Source organism: Copidosoma floridanum, unplaced genomic scaffold, assembly GCF_036245765.1.
Source record: "Copidosoma floridanum isolate Cflo_tuat_1 unplaced genomic scaffold, Cflo_Japanese_pri ptg000017l, whole genome shotgun sequence".
In the NCBI taxonomy this organism is placed as follows: domain Eukaryota; kingdom Metazoa; phylum Arthropoda; class Insecta; order Hymenoptera; family Encyrtidae; genus Copidosoma; species Copidosoma floridanum.
This window is the reverse complement of record NW_028321894.1, coordinates 8148317-8172215: the sequence shown is the minus strand read 5'-3', so window position 1 is coordinate 8172215 and position 23899 is coordinate 8148317. Positions and strand designations below refer to the sequence as shown.

The following is a 23899-nucleotide window of genomic DNA, read 5'->3' as shown; positions in this document are numbered from 1 at the left end:
ATAAAAGTTTTAAAAAAAAACATTGTCTACGCACCTTATTACGTTTTATTACAAAGTTGTTTGATTATCCCTACTCGCATTAATTTACGCACTATCGATTGATTTTACCAGATACGTAGACTATAGAATAAAAAGTACATTTTTTGTTACTATTCAATGTGATAAGCCATTCTGGCATTTTAAATTAAGAATAATTTATCGATTGTTATAAAAGAATCATATTGATTTCAGTCTGACCAAAAGTTAAAATTTTCCTTGATAAAGACTATTTTCATTTGTATTGATTTCAAGTAAGATCATTTTAACTATGGAAATACTCTTTTTTTAATTTTATACGGCATCTTGTTCTTCATCTTGTTCTGCATTAAACTCATTTGAAAATCCTGCTAATTGCTTGGCTAACTTAAAAACTGCAGAATCATACGATTTACGCCGTCTTTTAGCATTTGATGGTCGTTTGCTTCCGGTTGGTGGAATAATCTTTAAAAATAATCTGAAAGTATGTAGAAAATTTTTTAGTTTTCTGACCATGACAGTCTTGATTTTAAGTTGATTAACTCATTTAGAAATTCACATAAATGTCTACGTACTTTGTTTTTAATCTTAACATTTCTTAAAAATACCATTATAATATTGTTAAATGAAAAATTTAATCATTTAATAAAGACAAACTTTTATTAATAACTATGTAGAAAAAAAAGATTCGGTTGAGACTCAAGAACAATTAATATGCTATTGCTGTAAGCAACAGTTTAATAATTAATACTTTTTAGATACGAACCAGTAACGTTTTTACAAGTACAACTTTTATACTAGTAATTAAAAATGGTATTTTTTCGAAATATATTTATCATGTAAATAAGTTAAAAATCATTTTATTTAATAGCGCCAACATCTCCGTGCGTTTTATTGCGCAGACATACATATAAAAATTTCATTCATAACATGCTTTTAGTAATTAAAATTTACCTTTGGATGAATTCCAATGTTTTTTCCAATTCGGATGGGTAGCAAAACCCAAATAGGTAGTAAGATAAAAACGTGATCAAGATACCGTCTACGGCATTGGTTACATGAATAGATAATTCTTTTTTAATAATAACGTTGAACTTTGCAGTTTCATCATCAAAACACTTTCCTGCAAAAGTAATACTTTGCTTTGACTGAGAACATTACATTTACACAAAAAATTATTAACATACCTCTGATCATTAAAATGGGGTACTCCGATGAAGCTAAACCTTTGACACCATCATTATCCACTTGGTTCTAGAAAGTAGGTGAAGGATACACAAATTCCATTAAAATAATAGCCTCATGAGCGTGATTCATAGTTCATAATTCTAAAAACTCATAATGGACTTACATCAATCAATTTAAAAAGAAAGTCTTCTGATTCTTGAAAGTATAAGAGCAGCAACCGAAACACAACTGATAATTTTGGTATGTTATCTTTTCTTGCTTGGCAAGCAGCTGTATATTCGGTTAAGATTTCTGTTTTTTTTTTCCATGTTTTTCATTTCTCGAGTTTTTAAATATTGTCTTGTGGGCTTGAACCTGTGCGTTAATGAATGAAGCCATACCTTTTCGATGTCTTTTCCTAATAGTCTAGAGCAGTGTTTTTTTTAAACTAAAAAACAAGTTTTTATTTATTTTTTATTGGATGAAACTAAAACTATTTTATTCGTATATATTTTTTTAAAACGTTAAAAAAGGTTAATTAATAAATACTGACGTTAGGGTCTGTAAATATGGATACGATAAAAGATACCTTGCTCTGTCTCTAAGTAGAAAATAACAAAATTGACCTAAGTAGTTTTGGGTTACTTTATGTATTTTCTGTAACGTTAAGTGAGCTTTAAATACTAGTCAGTGAGTAGAACTTTTTTTAAGAAAATCGATGGATTAAATGAAAATTTTTTTTTAATTTAACGACTTTGGTAAAGTTTTCTAAAAGGCGATGTTTTGCAGTGTTAACAATGGTGGCGAGGAAATATGCTAAGATTTCATAAATTTATTATATTTGTTAATTAATTTTTAACCTTCAAACCATAAGCATCTTGCAAAATAAGGTGAAATCGTTAAGTTTTTGCAATTCTGAAGTTGTGGCTCCCAATCAATCAGCATTAAATTTTTTATAAACGTTTGTATACATACTGAGTTAATTTATTTGTATTGCTACGTAATTCATCAATTTTCATTATAAAATGTTCAATCGCAGTTTATATAATGATTTGTCTACAATAAAAATTTTTTGGATCTCATACGCCACTTTCATACCATTACGTAAAATGTTTTTTTAATAAAAAAAAGAAAATTATAATTTATAGTGCAATTTTTATCAATTAATATCATTCATATTCATTTTTGAATTTAAAAATATTTTGGAATACGTATTTACTTTGAATTGCATAATGTAATCGTATGCCCCAAAAGTGAGTCACATACCCCCCCCCCCGGCTTCACCTTGCTGTCATTTAGCTCCTCTTCAGCTCCCGCTCAAATAATTTAGTTAATCGTTCATTTGCCAAGTAAATTTTCGAGGCTTAAAGGCAAATGCAATTTAAAAAAATCATGTTTTTTATTACTACAGATTAAAAAAAATAACATTGACTCAATTAGTTACGCCATCAATAAATCTATGTATAGATACAATTCATCTATTACTAAATAAACAGAAGCGAGAAGTGAGAAATATACAAAATCCTTCATTACTTTTTCATGGTTCAAACTAAAAGTATTCACACTAAACATATTGTGTTACGGTATTACATTGTAAACGCTCGCCTACTTTCTTATTCATTTTTATCGTTCCTACCTCTAAAAGCTACTTTTTACGAAAATAGAAGCTATGCTAAGTCATGTCACGGCTAGTTCATAAAGAGCCGAACCCGGAACATCTACTTTCTTACCAAAAACATTTCGAGTGTTCGATAAAAGAGAGGAAAATGGGGTGAGAAATTAAGTGATTCTCCCGCGGATGTTTGGCCATGAGTCATATTTTTAAGGAGACAATATCATCGCTTTATCAACGATAAACAGTTTTGGTTTTAAAAACTTTTCATGTAATATATTGCTATAGTGCGAGCGTACTTCATTTGTGATGTAAGCAAAATAAAGTTTTTAATTTTGTTTTTAAAAACAATAAATATTAAATAATAAATGAATGCTTTTTAAGATCAAACATGATAGTTCTTTTTCACAGTTTTTTCTTTTCTTAGGATGAGGTTCATATAAAAATCTTGGTTCCATATAATTCAAATTCTGACCCTAAAATTGCTAAATTAACACAATTTCTTAAAATACTAAAAGCTTACATAAGTTAATATTAATTCAAATACAAGAAATTCTATGTAAATACTTTAAGAATTTACATTACACACCCGATGTTGTAGATGTATACGTGCATGCTTATAATGTGGGCAACACCATGCTTGCATACAAATATATGCAGAACTTTGCATGCAAATTTAAGTTTCTGTAGATTCTTCTACAGTTCAATGCTTTTTTTATCAATCAGTTAAATAAATTTACTTAGCATTAAAGAAAATAACATGAAAGTAAGCGTTATTAGATCTATGCTTTTCAAGATGCATCAAATTTATGGTTACGTACATTCTTTTGACAAAAGAATAGTTCAACAATCTAGAATAGGAAGTTTTTTTACTATGGATGTAAGCTCCTTAAACTTAAATCTACTAGGTCAATGGGTATAAAAAAAAGCTAACTACAAAATTTCAACTAAATTGGATCTTTATTATTTGAGATATCCAAATATATGGATTCCAAAACTTCTTCGACAAGTCAAAAAGTTTATAAATTGTAAACTGGGAAAATCTTTACCCTTAAAGCAAAATATCTGCAATCTTTTTTTCAATAAATTAAGATGTTAAAACAAAGTTACTAACAAAATTTCAACCTAATTGGATTTATATTATTTAGATACCTATCTAACTATCCACTTTATTGTATAGTGAAAATTGACATCCGAAGCCATCGATGACCACTTTTGGGTTTCAAAATGAGTTTATTACTTAATTACAGCATAAACATATTTCAAAACTCCTAATAGCCCATGAATGGCTTTGGACACCTAAGAATGTGATTCTACCTAACTAAACTTCTTAACTTTATAGTGAAAATTTACATCCGAAGCCATCGATGACTACTTTTGAGCTTCGAAATAAGTTTATTACTTAAGTGTTTCAAAAACACATTTCAAAACTAAAAAGTGGTCATGGATGGCTTCAGATGTCAATTTTTATTATAAAATTAAAAAGTTTGGTTAGGTAAAATCACATTTTTATGTATTTGAAGCCATCCTCAGAGAGAGAGTTAAACGCCTAACTCAGGCTAGAAAGCTAAAGGCTAGATTTATCTGTATTTTTGAACCTAACTGCCAAAAACTTTTTTTTTTCAAATTAGTCTAAGTGTAAAAATAAAGCCTATTAAAAAATTCTTGTTTAATTTAATATTTGCGTTTGGAAACGTATCTAAATGTATCATTAAGATGTTGTGATATTTTTTAAACGTTACATTTAAAATACATAAATTAATTTGTTTTGTTTGGAATGTTATGCTGTAACAATTATTTTGCAAATACAATATTATGTCATTCTAGCTTTACAAATCAAGTGTAAAATTCTCTACGAATAAATATCGGTAGGAAAAGGAACGTAAGAGTCGATTTAAGAAAAGAAAGTCATGCACCAGCAGCTTATTATGTGTTTGTGGTAATTATTTTTATTGTATATTGATAATCTTAATGCACATGTCAGTTACGTTTATGTTTTTGATTATTCGATTTACCAATACTGTGCATGAATCATCCAATAACACTGTAACTGAAATTTAATATTTCAACATTCAATGTTAACTGAAAATTTTATATGTTTAATACTTTTAATGCACATGTCCGGTAAATTCAATTAATGCGCGAAAATTTTTAGAGTGAATGTTAAGATTTTCTCAACACTTAGGTCCGACTGATAAGAGAGCACATCCATACACAAGTACCTACAATTGCTCACCCACACTCGTAAACACGGGTTAAAAAACTTGGACTATGTAATTTTTGATTATAACAAGCACGCAGAGCTAGTTCTAACTAGGCAAAAGGACGCCACGTGACACAAGCGCCACGAGCTGCATAAAATTAAAACTTGCGAGTTGATCTGGATTGTAAAGTATTTGCACTTAGAACGCGAGGTTTAGAGTACATATAGGTTAACTTGCTTGCCACGCGAGCCCAACACCTCGAGACACGAGCCGAGACAGGCAGGAACGTGGTTATCGTTTATTAAGCACACATTTGCATCTGTAAGCTGGAAAACGTGAGAGAGGTTCACTACTCTCGTATTATGTACGTTAATGTTAATAATGTTATACTTAAGTGTTGTACAATACAGACTTTCAATATTTCCATTGAAAATGATTTTTGGAAAAGTACATGTGTGTGTACTTACTACGTATGTGTAAATATGTACATATGCATACAAACACTATCTCTTTCATATAAAAATATAATCAAAATTTAAACAGCACTACTTAAGGAGAATTAGCTGACGAAAACGACTTACCTATATTTTGTTGTCACGTTCCAAAATGGTGGTCATACAAGTTACTGGAAACTGAATCTCGTAGTGTATACTATAATCTTGAAAATTGTCTTAATTTAAGTACACTCACGCTGTTGATGCCATTAGTGGATTATTCTGATTCGTTTTCGTACCGACTTACCCTGAGTACTTGGACACGTATTATTTAAAGTCAGAATTAAAAGACTGAAAAAGAGGCCATAACTGTGCTTTGCAGGTAAAGTACAATGCCTCAAAGGGACCTTTCACACAAGTAGCTCGAGCCACACTGCTCACTGTAGAGAGATTAGTAAGGAATACGGATCCTATGGTATACAGTGTATGTCGCCGCCGTCGCTGCTTTGCCAGCAGAAGAGGGTAAAACCAAAATATGTGTATACGGATCTGCATATAATATATGGACTATGGAGAGAGAGAAAGAGAAGTATAGCTTATATGTAATGGGAATATTGGGATCGGAACAACAGTCGTAGACTAAGAGCTAGGGCCAGGTGGGTGGATAAATTGCAATATCGACGCCAATTTGTCAAATATTGGGAAAACTCATAACTCGTGTATATCCGAAGTATTTTTGGGATATCTATTATTGATAATGAGTTAGGTTGTTTTAAAAAAGTTCCAGGGTGTCAAACATCAAAATAGCCGCCACCTGGTCGAATGGATAGATGATAAAAAGTTAATAAAAGAAAGTGACATTGGCGGCAAAATTAGAGTACTTGACGCAAGTTGACCCTCAAGCTAGGACATCCCCGTACAAACACCGAAACAGCCGCCACTTTACCGAACGTTTTTTTTTAATAATATATGCTTAAAAACATAGTGGCGGCAATTTTTGGTAAATTGAAGAAGGGTAAATTATTTTTTTTGCGTAGTCAGTGAGTATTAAGAGTGCTGTTTACTTCATGCGCAACGCTTATATACGCCAAAAATGGCCGCCACTCTGTTTTTAAAAATATGTAATTGTAAAAAAACGTTCGGCAAAGTGGCGGCTTTTTCAGCGTTCATACGGGGGTGTAATAAAAATATACAAAATTTACAAATTTTTATAATATACAGCCCTTTGTTACCAATTTATCGCTACCATGTATTATGGTAGCGATGAATTAATGTATTAGTCAGTCGAATCGAAAAATAATATCTAAATGTAAAGTGTTGAGTTTTTTTTAATTAAATGTTTGTTGTTTTCAAAATTTAATATTCAGACGTACAATTTTAAGTGTCTTTTTTATTAAATATTTATTATGTTCAATGCACATGACGGTCGAGTTTAATGCACTTAGATATGAAACGTAATGCTTCTGTGCATTAATTGACTAATGATACATAACTTAAAATTTAATTTCCATGCATAGAACATTAAGTAACAATTGTCATAAGTACTTATTAATTTTAATAAACACGTATCTTAATTTTATGAAATTATTTATTAAATTTAACTTTGCCATGTATCACTGGATAAGTAACACGTGAATCAAAATTTAATATTCAGACGTACAATTTTAAGTTTCTTTTTTATTAAATATTTATTATTTTCAATGCACATGACTGTTGAGTTTAATGCACTTAGATATGAAACGTAATGCTTCTGTGCATTAATTGACTAATGATACATAACTTAAAATTTAATTTCCATGCATAGAACTTTAAGTAACAATTGTCATAAGTACTTATTAATTTTAATAAACACGTGTTTTAATTTTATGAAATTATTTATTAAATTTAACTTTGCCATGTATTACTGGATAAGTAACACGTGAATCAAAATTTAATATTCAGACGTACAATTTTAAGTTTCTTTTTTATTAAATATTTATTATTTTCAATGCACATGACGGTCGAGTTTAATGCACTTAGATATGAAACGTAATGCTTCTGTGCATTAATTGACTAATGATACATAACTTAAAATTTAATTTCCATGCATATAACTTTAAGTAACAATTGTCATAAGTACTTATTAATTTTAATAAACACGTGTCTTAATTTTATGAAATTATTTATTAAATTTAACTTTGCCATGTATCACTGGATAAGTAACACGTGAATCAAAATTTAATATTCAGACGTACAATTTTAAGTTTCTTTTTTATTAAATATTTATTATTTTCAATGCACATGACGGTTGAGTTTAATGCACTTAGATATGAAACGTAATGCTTCTGTGCATTAATTGACTAATGATACATAACTTAAAATTTAATTTCCACGCATAGAACTTTAAGTAACAATTGTCATAAGTATTTATTAATATTAATGCACAAGTGCATCTTTACATGATTAGGTTACCTTTGCATTAAATTTAATGAACTCTCGTGCATGAAATCGTGTTAAACTTCATGACATTTCTAACAGTGTACATTAAAAATTTTTTTAATACTAACAGCAAGCTATCTGTTAAACTAGACGTAAATTTGTCGCTTTAAAAAATTTAGTAATTAATAAACAATCAGGGAAAACGCTAGTTTGTTCTGAACATCTTGAGCACTTAAAAAAAATTTGTGAGAAGAAGAGTATTCAATAAAATATGCTAAAAAATGCGTATGGAAGTAATAACTTACATAGAAACTTGGATGCGCGGATTTATGTACAAAATTGACTAAGGTATAAGTTTCTGTAACAAAACTGTTTTAAAAAAAACACTTCTTATCATTTCCATTCTTTTCTCATTTAAAGACTTTGTATTCTTGAGAAACTGGCGTAGAAATTTTTAATGTTACTTCATCGTGGAAAATGTCATTACCGTTCAATTATTAATTTAAAAGTCTTGTAACTTGCATAAAGCATGAAAATAATTAAAAAACTGAAGCATGGTTAAAATTACCTTAAGTAGGTACCTAATCTTAAATTTTTACTAGTTTTTATCAATTTATAAAAAAATGATTATTACAAAAATCTTTTCATATTAGAAAATTTAACTTTTTTTGCATTATAATATTGTAAAAACAAACTACTATGAAATTGGTAGGGCCTAAATCGATTAAAAATTTTATCGTCAACAATTTTTTTTTCATATTTTTGCTTCGTAAAATCAATGGAAAAGGTGTATCTAGCCGAAATATCAGGAACCAAATAAACTTACTTCTAAAATTCGTACAATTAAAATTGAAGCTATAGCACTTAAGTTCGACAAAGCTATTGTTTGCTACTTATAACTTTACTTTATTTGTTAGTTATTTAAGCCATCTTCTTACGAATAGCGAAAACTTATTATTTGCTTTTAAGTACAAGTGCATCATTATAGCAGCTCATTTAAGTAATAGGTAGTTCCCAAAACCTTTATGGTTTAGAGTTTGAGTTTTATTTAAGAGTCCTCAATTTGGACTTTCACAGAGCTGTCTTGGTTATCTCTTTCTACCTATAGTCACATTGGACCTACCTATTGTTAATACTTTTACGTGATATGTGTTTAGCATACTGTGAAAATATATAAATTGCAGTCTGCAAGGATAATTTGATTGTTAAACAACATATTATTATTTATTCATTTTTTTTAACTCTTTCTCATAAGTATAGTTTTATATACAACAAACTTAAACTAAAGTAGCATTATTATTTTATCAGAGCTGTGGAATAAAAAATTATGATACAGTAAAAAGCATTACTTGATTTTCAAACAATTGTGGAAATACCTTGACTTGTATTTGTTACATAATATATAGTATTGAGTAAATTTCCTAATAATGATTTATTAAGATTATTTAAAAGAAAATCTTTATTAAAATGTTTTTTTAAATTAATTGTAGTAGCTGCAGTAGAAACCAAAAATAAATTATCACTTATATCAACCTAAAAATAACTATCTTTGAATGGTATAAATAGTTTAGTTTAAGTTTTTTTTCAAGAGAAATTTAACGTGGTATAAATACAGCTTATGTTTTATAAAAAAATTCTACAAAAATAACTACCCGGATCTGCACTTATTATGGTCGTAGCTAAATTTTATATTGACTTAAGTGTGAAGGTAATGTTTATTTAATTTAAAGACAACTGCACTAACAAAAACATTTTATTGAAGAAGATCATTTTTTTTAATTAGTCCATTTTTATACTTGACCTCTAAAAATATCTAATAATTTTTTAGAAAATCTCACAAGACTTGCCATGAAATTTATCAGACCTTGTAATAGTCATGGTTCAATTACATTTATACTATATAATCAGGTACTGTACACTTTACTTTAAAAAAACGGCACTATCTAAAATATTTGGTTGAAGAAGCATATTTTCTTCAAAATTGTCTATTTCTTATAATTGACAGTATGCAAGGAATAAATATGTACGTTCATACTTCTACTCAAAACTTTTATTAGTTATCTTTTAAAGTGACTTCTAAAATCATATGGAAGAAATAAACCAAAAAATATTTTTTTCATTACGAGTTATTTTAATTTGTGTCTTTTGAAATATAATAAATATGTAAGCGCAAAGGGTGGTCGGTAAAAGCGAGATTTACTGTTTCTGTTTTCGTGCAGAGTTCTAGCTGTGCCACCAAAGTTCAGTTTGATATTTCTTAACTAAATTCTTGAATAATTATGATTTAATATGTAAAACATTAGGGATAAAGTATAGTAAAACGTATTAAAGAAAACTTTTAATTCATAAGTGCCCTCACTTGAGTATCGTAATTAATATTCTTAACAGGTAATAAGTACATTAAATGTACGTTTTGAGAAATCAATAATTTGAACGTTTGTATGTATACTCACAAATAGACAGGCATGTTGATACAAATGTACCCTTATATGAATATACTTTGATGATTTGCATTCATAGTCTATGAAGTTTTCTTGTAAGATAACAATTTTCATAAAGTTTTATTTGAATAAAAGTAAAAAGAAGTGTCAGACTGATATCACCTTGGAGTTTTTCTAAAATTTTTGAGAGCTTTACTAGAAGTAGCTATAAATTTAATAATTTCGAATAAATCATTAGCATTAAAAAGTTTGTATTAAGTTTTTTTTGTGCAATAAACTTTTTATATAATATTTGTAGTAGTACTCATTATTACTTTAATTTAACTTTGTCTTTCTTATTTCTGACTAGTACCATATGTATCTTTTAAAAGTAATACATTATGGGCAAGAGATGTTGCAAGGAGTCAACAAATGTGTTAAGACATTATAGTAATCTATTTAGTTTAAGGTTATCCAGTTATAAGTAATAAGTCCAACGATTTATTAAAAAAAAAGAAATAATTCAATGTTCCCTGTGTATTAAGGCTATATAAATATTATAACAAAACCTTTCATTTGCAAAGTTACCTAACATTGTGTTTTTGTAAAAAAATGAGTTTTTTATGGATATTGAAAATTTCAGATGAGAATTTATTATCATTCACTTTTCCAGCACCTTACTTGTAAGCTAGTGCTAACAAAAAATTTATGAAATAAGACTGTTATATCTATAAGATTATTTAAATTTTTGATAATTGTAACTGCATTTTTTTTATGACGTTAAAGATGTATCACAAATTACCCTTTTTTTATGTGTAGCCTTTGCAATTTATTTTTATCACTAAATCATTGTATGGATTGATGAAGTTCAAAGATATCTAAGTTTAAAGATATTTTAAAAGACTCCCTCACAGATCATAAGTGTATGAATGGAGAATCAGTTAATTATCCATTAATTCTTAATTAGACAGCTTTTTTTTTTTTTTTTTTTTTTTTTTTTTTTTTTTTTTTTGTCAATGAAAAATATACATCAAGTAATGCGGGCTTTATAAATTATTTTATCTAATCGAAACTTATCTGTCATTTTGTCATTTAGTTTCTGATACAATAGCATATCCCTTAATGAAATTTCATGAACTAGCTAGAAAGTCAAACAGATCTTGTTATTCTTGTAGAAACTTAAAATTATCTTTTCATTTTTTGGTCATAACTGATGTATATTTATTATCTAACTATAATTATTCTTCAAGGTAAATTGCCTCTTATGTAAGTAATGACTTATGAATCACACTTTTTACGTTCAGTCCTTAGGTTATAAAGCAGGGCCGTATTACCTAGCATGCCAACCATTCGCTACGTGCACAAGCTGAAAAAGCGATCGCAGCAATACCTGTGCTAATATGTGAAACTAAACGATATGTTTGTCTTCTGCTAGCAGACTGCTAAGCATTACTATCATTAGAAAGTTATGTGTTTATACATCGACAACCATTCTAAGGGCTAAATTTTTAATAAAATTATGAGTAGTATGTACATATTTTACTTAGGCATGTTCATTAAAAAACGCAATGAAATACATTGGGTACTGTGTATTTCTTAGAGTTTTTAGATGGGGCCTGATCCTCTAAGCATATCGTATGAACGTGTGTACATACTGTGTGAACACGCCGGAATAGGGCTAACGGAGCTCTCTGATTGGTCAGAGGAGGTCTGTGTTGACTACATTGCAAACTAATAAAACGTATCACGTATCACACAGTACACGGACTTGTGTTGAAGTTATACTCAAGCGCTTATAGTGCTTGTAGTACAAATTTTGTCCTTAGTTATTCACATAAGATTGTACTACTTGAGACATTGTATTAGTTCTTGATATAATAAACACAGAACCTTTCGTGTATCTATCGAGGTACTGTGTTCCTATAGGTATCAAGCACATATCACGAATATTGTCTTCTGCTGTGCCAGACCAATAGCTCTCGTTTTTCCCTTGGTGGCGCTGCTTCAAAATTGTGCACGTAGCGAATACTATCATGTGGGATCACCAGGTAGACAGGGGGTGGCAACAAGATTGATAGAAATTAAAAGTTTAATTTATTTCTAAGATTCACAAATCATGAGTTCGTATGTTAATGCTCAACTTCCTCGTGTTTTAGTAAATAACTTCACCAAAAAATGTTATGTCATTACCTTGCATAAATAGCAAATAATTTTTTACGCGTATTACACATGCAAATATCGTTCGCCAATACAATAACTTAATTCGATACACAAAATAACAACGTAAAATACGTAACATTGGAATGCAAACTAACTTAATTTTTTTTTTTATGAACTTACTTAAATATATTGCGAAAGTATTTGCTTAGTTATAAGACCAAAAATGTAGACGTTCAATAATCAAGTCATAGGTAACAAATGATTGGAAAAAACTAATTAACTTAAATATTTGACTGAAAAAAATATTGTATTTTAATAGATAAAGATTTTTTTTTAAATCATAATGTAAAAGATACCAATTCTTTAAATGTTTTACCAAAATACACAATAGAGTGTACTATTTTCTTACCATGGGATCAAAGTTATCCACAAGCAAAAAGTATGATTTTGCACACTTGGAACGACCAACAACTATAAGGTGGTGAAATTAAAACAGAGTTTGGCTTGTAACTTTGCGGCCTGTTTGTAGAATTACTTAAAAAGAATTCGTTTTATGCCTTATCGAATTATGCTACCACTCTACTTTTGTATTTTTATCTAGCATACTAATAGATTTGTTCTGAAACCTTCTCATAAGTAATCAACCAAGTTTTGCGCTAGAGCTTCTTACTCATGACATACGGAAAATAGTACAAAGACAGATGGCATTACATTTTCTTACTAGGGGTAAATGACCTAATTACTGCGCACGCACCAAATACTGCGCACTTGACGGTAACTGAAAATAAGAAAAACAGACTGAAAAATTTGGGTGCTTGGATATTGTAACACGTACAGACATTATTAACGTTCAATTCAGAATCATACTTTACATCATGACATTTACAATTTTTTAACTGAGTGACTCTAAACGAATCTAATCTACAAAACTTTGTAGTCGTGCGTAGTGATTGGTGCGCAGCAATTGAGTCTAGGGCTTCAGCATGAAAACCTTATGGGAGATACCCGCGCAGTAATTGGGGGCGCAGTGACTGGTGCTAATTTTATAACCGTGCGCAGTAATACCAGCAAGTGATATCAGCACTAAAACAATTATTTAAAAAAAACAAAGTTACTTGACAGAAAAATGTTTGTCGTTTTAATCTCACAAGATGCTGCAGATAAAGATTAAGTAAAACTGGTTCAATTTACATCGAAAAACATTGAGAAATGAAAAATTTAGTACAATCAAAAATTTCAGTGCGCAGTAATTGGGTCATTTACCCCTATCTGATTTTTTGTTTTACTTCTTATTGTTTTAGGTAGTCATACAAATCATAAAATAGTGCAACAATGCTTTTTTGCTGTAGTGGCCGTTTTTCTAGAAGAATATTATAAAATTTTAAAGTAAGTAAACAGATCCAATTGTAAATCTAATTTCCGACGAAGCGACAAAAAAAAAGTTAGGAAATAAAGCAGCATTTCTGGTCTTGTGCACTATTTCGAATCAGTGTCATTAGCAACCATCTTTAGAACTGTTGGCTTCAAGTGGAAAAGAATAGTATTTAGTTTTTTGTTTGATTTTGAAGCCGATGTGGTATCTGCTTTAGTTATGCTAGATACTGATGTAAGTTCATTCGTTACGGGTAGCTAATATACATTATCAGCATCTTTTTTTTTAAGAATGTGTTTATCATAATCATTCAGAAAAGTTTTTTCTTAAAGTTTTAACTATGCTTAAAGAACGTTTTGTAAAGTCTGGTCAAGAAGAAGTCCTGATTTGAGAACTATGTGATGAAAATCTCTTAATTACTGGACTATTACAGTTTGTTTATGCCATTTTTTTTAAACTTCTGTAAAAAAATGTAAAATAGCTTAATTAAAGCTAAGGACATGAGGCATACCGACATAAGAACTTATTTCTTGCTGTTTGAAAATTTGATTATTTAACTCTCACGTAAAGTGCAGTGTGATTATAAATGCTTTATCTTTTTCTTTTACTCATTTAAACGAGCTTGAACAACTAGAGTATTGTTTTTATTCTTAAAAATTCTAGTAAAAATCAACAAAGAAGTCTTATATTTTTATATTTAAGTTTTTGACATAAAATACTTAAACATTTTTATGACACAAATATGTTTTTACTAAAAAAATGAAATAAAAGAATTAATGTTCTAAAAGTGGTGCTACAAATACCGTGTTTTTATCAAGTATACAATTTTTTGGGTCTTGCTAGCCCAAATTTTTTTGAAACTTAACTGGTTTCTACATCATGCAGTCCATAGTGACTAATAAACTCTAAAGCTAAATTAAACACTTATTAGTCATAAAAGATTATGAGTGTTCAGTTACACCCGATATATGTATACATAAGACAGCCGCGTTCATCCAGATAGTCACACCCACAAACAGACACAGATACATGAGTAGAGTCATGGAACTCATTTTTGTCTCACCCGCGCGCAGCTTGAAGGATAGGGAGAAGAAGACAATGTGCATCAATCAGCTCGGCATTATTCGGTAGCCAACGACCAAGCTCGAGTCAAGGGAGATGGTGGGGGTGAGCCGAGTATTGCCAATGCTACACATTATTAATATGTAACGTCATTAGACTTCTGACTCTCTTAAGAATTGGTCGTATATATTTCGCTAATTTCAGTGCTTCACCAGTTGAAACGCATACTTAATTTGCTCTTATTTTCCTTGCTTGATTGTCTCGTTCTCGCTCAATCTCGCTCAAGGGGTTTATTTAGAATCACGCGTTTGCGATCGCGTCTCGCGGCGTCCTCGTGGACAGCGTCGTCTTCGTAGACAATCGACAACATTCAAGGTTCCGGCGCCACGCCAACGATCACTGGCTCTGAGTCATCTACATCCATTTTATCACCAATCAACCCGGTGCCATCGCCAGGTCGACCGTGCACCGTCGATCAACGGCTCAGAGTCGTACCACGAACACAAAGACACATTTACACGTTGTCTGGCTCATACCTTTTGTTCTAATTATTCGTACTTAATTAATTAACGTCAATTCCAATTTTTATTCAATTTATTTGTATTCAGTATTCGTAATTTGTTTTTTGATGAATTGGGTTTTTTTTGCCACAAGGCTTTTTTCCCACAATCACGTGTTATATTTATCCAGCATAACCTTTAAATATTTAACCACGAGGATTTGACAAATTGACAAGGTCTCGACGATTCATTTTGGTGCCTGCTGTGAGGTATGAGCCATTCATTAAAATTAATTTAAGAACACAAACTCAAACAAGTGAAGTGAGAGCCGACAATTTTGCTGGTACGCCGCACAGGCGATCCAGGCCATTGGTTGTCATCATCACAGGACATACAGGACATCACCTGTCATCATCAACGTGGATGCCACCTACTTCCAGCCACCACACACGTCTCCAGGATCGACGATCATCGCACCGAGATAAGTACCTTGTTACTTAAGAGTTATCCAAAATTGCAGTACTTACATCCCATTTGATTTTTCATGAATTATAGTAAAGACATTTGCGCAATTTTCTGCCATCCGCGTAACTATAGTATTTTCTCTATCTTGTCCTTACCGTTTAATTCATATAAAACACTAGAATTTGGAACTTTCGTCCCAGTTGTGCGCGATTCCAGGAATAAGGAGACACTCGTGCAACAGCGGTTGAGCATGCTCGAACCCGAGTGGGAGAGAAAAAGAGATAAGACCTCGTATGACGGTTGGCTCGTCAGCACGTATAGTCTGAGTTTGCGCGGGCTCATGTATATTCAACCAGCATGACCGACCACGTTGCTCTCTTGCAGCGGAAGCGTCCTATACTGAAGGGAAAGATCACCAACTTGAAAACGGCCATTAATGATGGAAATTTCGAACGAACGAATGCAATGATACGTTTTGAGCGCCTTACTACCACATTTAATGAGTATGAGACGTTCAACGACGAGCTCGCCACGATCGACTCAGAAAATGCCGAATTGACGCATATGCCGGGTTTAGAGGATAGCTACGTAGAGATCGCACTCCAGGTGAGGAGCATGCCAGCACCGGGCAGCTCAGCTGGCGCTAATAGCACGAATCTCGGTAACCCGCTCGGAAATTCGACTTTTTTAGAGAAATAGCGTCTCTTAAAACTTCCAGTTGCTCAGTTTTCACGTTTTAATGGTGATTATGACAAGTGGCTCTCTTTTAAAAATACGTTTACCTGATTGATAAATACGCGTACTGATATCGATGATCTCAACAAGTTTCTTTACTTGAGATACTGCTTAGATAATCCGGCGCTTAATAAGCTTTCGCTTTATGATGCCAGCGCAGAAAATTACCAAACGGCGTGGAAGGTGCTTGTAAGTGAATATGAAAAGCCGCGTATTTTTATGGGCAAACACTTAAATGGGATTATTGATATTCCGGCTCTTACTTATGCAACCCCCGAAGCGCTTACAAAGATCGCAGACGATGCTCGTCAACACCTGAGCATGCTGCAGTCTTTGAAGGTGAAGCTTGAGAGCAGTCTAGTCGTGCGATTGTTGGAGAGGAAGTTACCTAACGATATCCAGACGAAATGGGAGGAAACTCTTAACTTTAACGTTTATCCAACTTTCGACGAGTTTTGCAAGTTTGTGAGTGACACTGCATTTAGGCTCGACACGCTGAGTAGCACCGCGACAACCAGCAATAATTCAGGCAATGCTTCCAGCAGGCTTTCGCATTACAAGCTTTGCGAGCGTTTCCATAACACGCTTTCACATTTAAACACGGTGCGTGACGCCAAGAACAATCCGGGTGCACACGGAGTCAAGCCCCAATTAACTCATAATGCATCCCAGGGAAAATCAGCATGACTAGGCGCGGAGAATTTAAGTTTAACGTCACAAGCCTCGCGGACTCAATTAATGATGAGCACAATGGTTCACTTGAGAAATATCGACGGAAAATTCGTGCAAGCGCGTGCTCTTCTGGATACCTGCGTGACCACGAACTTCATAACAATAAGCTTTGCAAATCAACTTCGACTTCCAATGCGCTCGGGCCAAATACCTGTAGGGAAAATTGACGGGATGCGTACCGTGTCAAAGGGCAAGATTAGCATTCAACTTTGCTCAACAAACGGGGATTCCTGCAAAACCTTAATTTTTTTGACGGTACCCAAAATTGCCGATTTGGTGCCAGACGAAGTGTTTTCTCGCGATCGAATTAAAATTCCACCTAACTGTCGATTGGCCGATCCGCTTTTTCATTTACTGAGGCCTGTAGATATTTTGATCTGTGGCAGCGTAACTCTGTCTCTGTTTAGTGTGGGAAAATTGAACTTAGCACGCGGTGATGACGATCTAATTCTACAAAAGACACAACTTGGTTGGATAATCGGGGGAAGCATAAGCGAGGGCGAAACCACGTTGGTAACTTGTAACTTGATTAATCTTACACAGCAACTTGAAAGGTTTTGGTAGATTGAGGATTTTGATTTGAAATCATTGAAAACGGCTGAAGAGACACAATGCGAGGCCCATTACGTTGCTTATATAACTAGAAATTTAAACGGCCGTTATATAGTGCGTCTGCCTTCCGACAAGACAGTAGAATTTTTGGTGACTTGCGGTCCCAAGCTCTGCGTCGTCTCAACTCCTTGTAAAAAAGGCTAGATCAAAATCATGAGCTCAAATGTTAATATGAAAGGGTGATGCAGGAGTACATTTATTGTGGCCATATGTCTCTAGCACACGACAAGACTGTAAGCGGTTACTATATGCCCCATCACGCGGTAACTAAGGCGTCAAGCTCTACGACCAAGGTGCACGTTGTGTTTGATGCGTCTGCAAGGACCAGCAAGGGCCTGTCTCTCAACGACGCTTTAATGGTTGGCCCTACTATTGAGCCCAAACTTTTCGCGCATTTACTTCGTTTTTGCACCTACAAATTCGTTATTACAGCCGACATTGCTCAAATGTATCGTCAGATACTTATTCATCCCGAATATAGACAATTTTAACGAAGTCTGTGGTACCACCATGAAGGCGAAGTCAAAGTGTTTCAGCTTAACACAGTTACTTTCGGCGTGTCTTTGGCCCCCTTTCTCGCTATCCGCACCATTCAGCAACTCGCAGATGACGAGGGCACGAATTTTTCACGAGCCGCCACGGTTAAAAAAAATGATTTATATGTGGATGATCTTTTAACGGGTGCGGACTCAATTAAAGAAGTGCTCCAAATTCGAGATGAAGTTACTTCAATTTTAAAACGTGGAGGGTTTGACATTCGGTGGTCGGCCTCAAATCATCACAGCGCGTTAAAGAACATCGAAGAAAAAATCGTTGATTTGGATTGTATTATAGATGAAAATCCGGTTTTGAAAACATTGGGCATCGGATGGTACTTTCAGGACGATAAACTTTTATATAACGTAAGCCGCATTGAATCAGCCGAAAAAATCACGAAACACCTAATTTTCTCTAAAATTACCGCGATTTTCGATCCCCTGGGTTTTTTGGGGCCGGTAATTTTGTTTGCCAAGGCAATATTGCAAGAGTGTTGGAAAATCAAGACAAATTGGGATGAGTCAATATCACAGCAATTAAATACAAGGTGGGCCGTATTCTCAAATCAGTTTCTGATTATGTCAGGTCTAGAGATTGATCGCCCACTTTTTATCAACGACCTAAAACGCGTAGAAATTCATGGTTTCTGCGACGCGAGTTTGATTGGATATGGCACATACATCTACATCAAGTCAAGCGATTCTAACGGTCACGTGGTTGTTCACCTTGCCTGCGCGCAGTCCCGAGTTGCTCATTTAAAGCAAATCACGATACCAAGACTTGAGTTGTGCGGGGCGCAAGTTCTTTCACGTCTGTTTGAAGAAATGAGTCTTTCATTGAATAGATCCGTGGACAGAGTAGTATTCTGGTCAGACTCTACGATTGTACTACACTGGCTTCAAAGGTCTCCGCAGTCGCTTAAAACATTCGAGGCTAACCGCGTAGCCGAAGTACAAGCTCTAAAAAACAACGTAGAATGGCAGCACGTTTGTACAGCCAACAACCCCGCCGATGCACTGTCACGTGGCCAACTTTCTTAAGATTTTGTGCGGAACAAACTGTGGTTTGAAGGGCCCCCTTGGCTTCAATTATCAGATGATTCGTGGCCAGCGAGCATAGTTTCTGCCGTCTCGGATTTGTCAGGGGTAAAAAAGAATACGTGTCTCGCATCATATAGCGTTAATTAAGATATTCTTTCTCGATTCTCGTCTCATCTTACTTTCTAAAATTCAATATCATATTGTTTGTGGCTACTTAAATCTAACTCATACAAACACGACGGTAAAAACATTAGTCCAGCCGAAAGGATCGTGACGGAAGAGGGTTTTGCGAATTATTCAGTCTGAACAATTTGAAAACGAAATAAAACGTATCGTTGACAAAAAAAATTTAAAAAATACTAGAATTTCCGCGCTTAATTACTTTGTTGATGAGGACGGGTTGCTTTGCGTTGGAGGCCGATTAGTTAATATTGAAATAGATTCAGACCAAAAATTTTCTATTCTCTTGCCCTTTCACCACCCCGTTACTGACTTAATAATTCGTGAAATGCACTTAAATTCTTATCACGCTGTCATTCAGAGCACGTTGTGTACAATCTGACAATGCTACTGGCTAATCGATGGAAAAAATCAAGTGCGAAAAATCGTGCGTCGGTGCGTTACGTGTATAAGGCACAAGCCAAACCTGGTTCAGAGCAAGATGCAAGATTTGCCCAAAGCGCGCGTTGGTTAAGCCTTTCCATTCGAGCATGTGGAAGTTGATTTTTTCGGCCCCCTATAATTGAGAAAAACAAATATAGGAACCGCACGCGAATTAAATCTTACGGCTGTGTTTTTATATGCATGGCAACGAAGGCTGTGCATATCGAGATCGTTAGCGATCTAACACTGGACGGATTTTTAGGCGCTCTGCGACGATTTATCGGTCGCCGATCAAGACCCTTGAATATTTACTCTGACATCGGGTCAAATTTTGTCTGCGCGAACCGTTTAATCCACCCCTCGCACCACATTTTGACGGCATATGGGAAGTGGCGGTGAAATCTTTTAAACACCATTTTAAGCGTGTTATTGGCAATTAACTACTTACGTTTGAAGAATTAAACACATTTGCAATAAAAATCGAAGCACTTTTGAATTCGCGACCCATATGCTCGCTCTCTACCGATCCGAACGATCCCGACGCATTAACACCTGCTCATTTTTTAGTCGGTCGCCCTTTGACGATACTGCCGGAATGTAATTTTCTTTCTGTTCCAGATAACCGCCTGTCCATTTGGCGATTTATCTCAAAGGCTCGACAACATTTTTGGAAGAGATGGCACGTTGAATATCTAACGGAGTTACAAAAATGACAGAAGTGGCTCGAGGGGGATGAAGACCTCAAATTAAATACGATTGTACTTATCATCGACATAAACGTTCCCTGCATGCAGTGGAGGCTGGGATTTGTGGTGGAGGTGCATGCAGAAGATGACGGAATCATTCGAGTAGCTACAGTAAAAATGGCTCAAGGCACCTTTCAACGCAGCGTGACTCGTTTGTGTCCTTTGCCGGTTGATTGAATCAAGACATTTACTTTTAAATAATATAATTGAACATTTTTTGTGAAACCAAACACACATTCATTACACTTACACCTTTGCTCGCTTTCTCTCGCAACGCGGGGAGAATGTTCAGTTACACCTGATATATGTATAAATAAGACAGCCACGTTCATCCAGATAGTCACACCCGCAAACAGACAAAGATACATAAGAAGAGTCATGTAACTCCTTTTTGTCTCACTCGCGAGCAGCTTAAAGGATAGGGAGAAAAAGACAATGTGCATCAATAAGCTCGGCATTATTCGGTAGCCCACGACCAAGCACGAGTCAAGGGAGACGGCGGGAGTGGGCCGAGTATTGCCGATGCTACACAAATTATTAATATGTAACGTCATTATACTTCTGACTCTCTTGAGAATTGGTCGTATATATTTCGCTAATTTCAGTGCTTCACCAGTTGAAATGCATACTTAATTTGCTCTTATTTTCCTTGCTTGATTGTCTCGTTCTCGCTCAATCTCGCTCAAAGGGTTTATTTAGAATCACGCGTTCGCGATCGCGTCTCGTGGCGTCCTCGTAGACAGCGTAGTCTTCGTAGACAATCGACAACATCAAAGGTTCCGGCACCACGCTGACGATCACTGGCTCTGAGTCATCTACATCCATTCTATCACCAATTGACCCGGTGCCATCGCCAAGTCGACCGTGCACCGTCAATCAACAGCTCAGAGTCGTACCACCAACACAAAGACACATTTACACGTTGTCTGGCTCATACCTTTTGTTTTCATTATTTGTACTCAATTAATTAACGTCAATTCCAATTTTTATTTAATTCATTTGTATTCAGTATTCGTAGTTTGTTTTTTAATGAATTGGGTTTTTTTTGCCACAAGGCTTTTTTTCCACAATCACGTGTTATATTTATCCAGCATAACCCTTAAATATTTAACCACGAGGCTTTGACAACTTGACAAGGTCTCGACGATTTAATGAGTGGTCTTTTATAAATTATAATTTAATAAGGTCTCGTGACTTATAAACTGTGTGTGCAAGCAAAATTGTAATATTGCTGTATGAGAAAAATAATAAGTGATTATGAATCTTATATTGATCAATAATTCTCATTTCTATAAAAATGAAACTTTTTGTGATTTCAAAACTACTTTTTATTACATAATTGTAGGCAATAAAGGTCGCTGTTTTTACCATTACCATATAAAAGTAAGGAGTCCACACAATTTAACGAAGGATTATCCTAATTATTTTCAACTATATTTTACAATCTGAGAAAATCGTTATAAATATTGAATTTTTAAAATATATGAGTCAGGGCAGCAGATTAATAAAAAATAAAAGCAACTAATGTTCCTTCTGAATTGACAGTTGTCACTAAGGTTGAGACTGACGCAACGTACTTATATAATACTTATTGAAAACGACTTTTACCTACAGTAACATCGAATACAACATAACAATACTTGTGTATACAAATGTTTTAAATTATTGACACTTAAATTTCTGGACTAAGTAAGCTACAAACTTTAGACAACACACATTTTTTCTGAGTTATAAGCGTACAATATTTTTGGTTGTTCAGTAGAATATGAAAATACCACCATATCAAATTTTGTGATATACTTTAATAATTTAAAACAACTTTTATTATTCCTACTATCAAAACAATTATGTTTAATGTTTAATGCTAAATTAAAGAACAAACAAATAGTGTTATAACTGGAACTTCTTAAATCATGTTGTATCTTACAGTTTTGTCTATAATATGCTTATTTTATTCAGGCGCAGTCACAATGGCACTAATTACATTAATGTAGTCTTATTTAAATATATTTGTTTACCTTACTCCACTGACGATTTTAGTAGACACATGTCGTTATATTATTTTTTTAATAATCTACTAGAATCTAAAGACAACACATTTTTAATGTTATGCATTAGATAATAAAATACTTAGTACTTAACAAAATAGTCAACATCAGATTTCAACGATAGCATTTCTGAACAATGAACGAATCGAATTAGAATAAAGAGTTTATTTACTGTTTAACTGATTTACTTAATATTTAAAGCAGAAAGGTAAAAAAAACTAGGGAAGTCGTAATTCTTTATAACAATACGATATTTAGCTTATGATTGAAAATTTAATCGAATGTAAGGGTGTTATTTATAGCACCCTCAGCTGTTGACTTTGACGGGGATACACGTCATTATTTTTTATTATAAAATAACTTGAAAAAAGGCTTTTTTTCGTTTTTATTAAATGTCTTGAAAATTTTTGGTTTTAGAGCAAAATATTGTTAACAAAAAGGTTCACATAATGATTTGACCAAAAAAAAAATGTGATAAAAAAATTGAAAACTTTCTTTTACTGTTTAAGCGAGAAAGCCAAAAAATAAGAAAAAACTAAAATGCATCAAAATACATGTTGCAATATTTAAAACTACGTAAGAATCAAACATTTTATGGACACTTGTACGTTTTTTATTATACGCCAAGTCCTATCGCAAAATTTCAAAATGGTCGCCTATTGTACAATTGTTAATTAAAAATTTCGATAATGGATAAAGTGTGTCACGGAATTGGTATCTAATTTTCTGAAATCAGTAAAAAAAAAACAATATCCTTACTTCCTACAAAACTAAATGTTTTAAATAAATAAATAAAAAAGTTATTGACAAAAAACCACAAGTACAAGGCCGTATTTTCTGTAATTTTTAAGTAAGACAAAAATAACTTAGTGCAATTGATTATCCTCATTCTCATGTGAATCTAAAAAGGAAAAGCTACATGACCCATAGAAACCAAGATAAAATACTTTTAGTTTCTTATGCATTCTAGCAGTAATATTTAATTTTTAGAATCCCACCAGCACGATTTTTTGCTAA

General features: G+C 33.1%; 2 protein-coding genes across 2 annotated transcripts; one reads left to right on the top strand and one right to left on the bottom strand.

The window, feature by feature from the left end:
- Positions 1-324: 324 nt before the first annotated feature.
- Positions 325-16171, bottom strand: LOC149374635 (uncharacterized). Its single transcript, XM_089592462.1, has 4 exons — positions 16118-16171; positions 1203-1269; positions 970-1138; positions 325-493 (listed from the first exon to the last, which is right to left on the bottom strand). Exons 1-4 carry the CDS (start codon positions 16169-16171, stop codon positions 331-333), a joined length of 453 nt encoding a protein of 150 aa, XP_089448588.1. The 3' UTR covers positions 325-330.
- Positions 16172-17314: 1143 nt separating this feature from the next.
- Positions 17315-20784, top strand: LOC149374634 (uncharacterized). The gene is made up of 5 exons (XM_089592461.1): positions 17315-17809; positions 17861-18038; positions 18128-18356; positions 18405-19431; positions 20707-20784. The coding sequence occupies exons 1-5, from the start codon at positions 17315-17317 to the stop codon at positions 20782-20784; spliced, it is 2007 nt and encodes a 668-aa protein (XP_089448587.1).
- The last annotated feature ends 3115 nt before the right edge of the window (positions 20785-23899 follow it).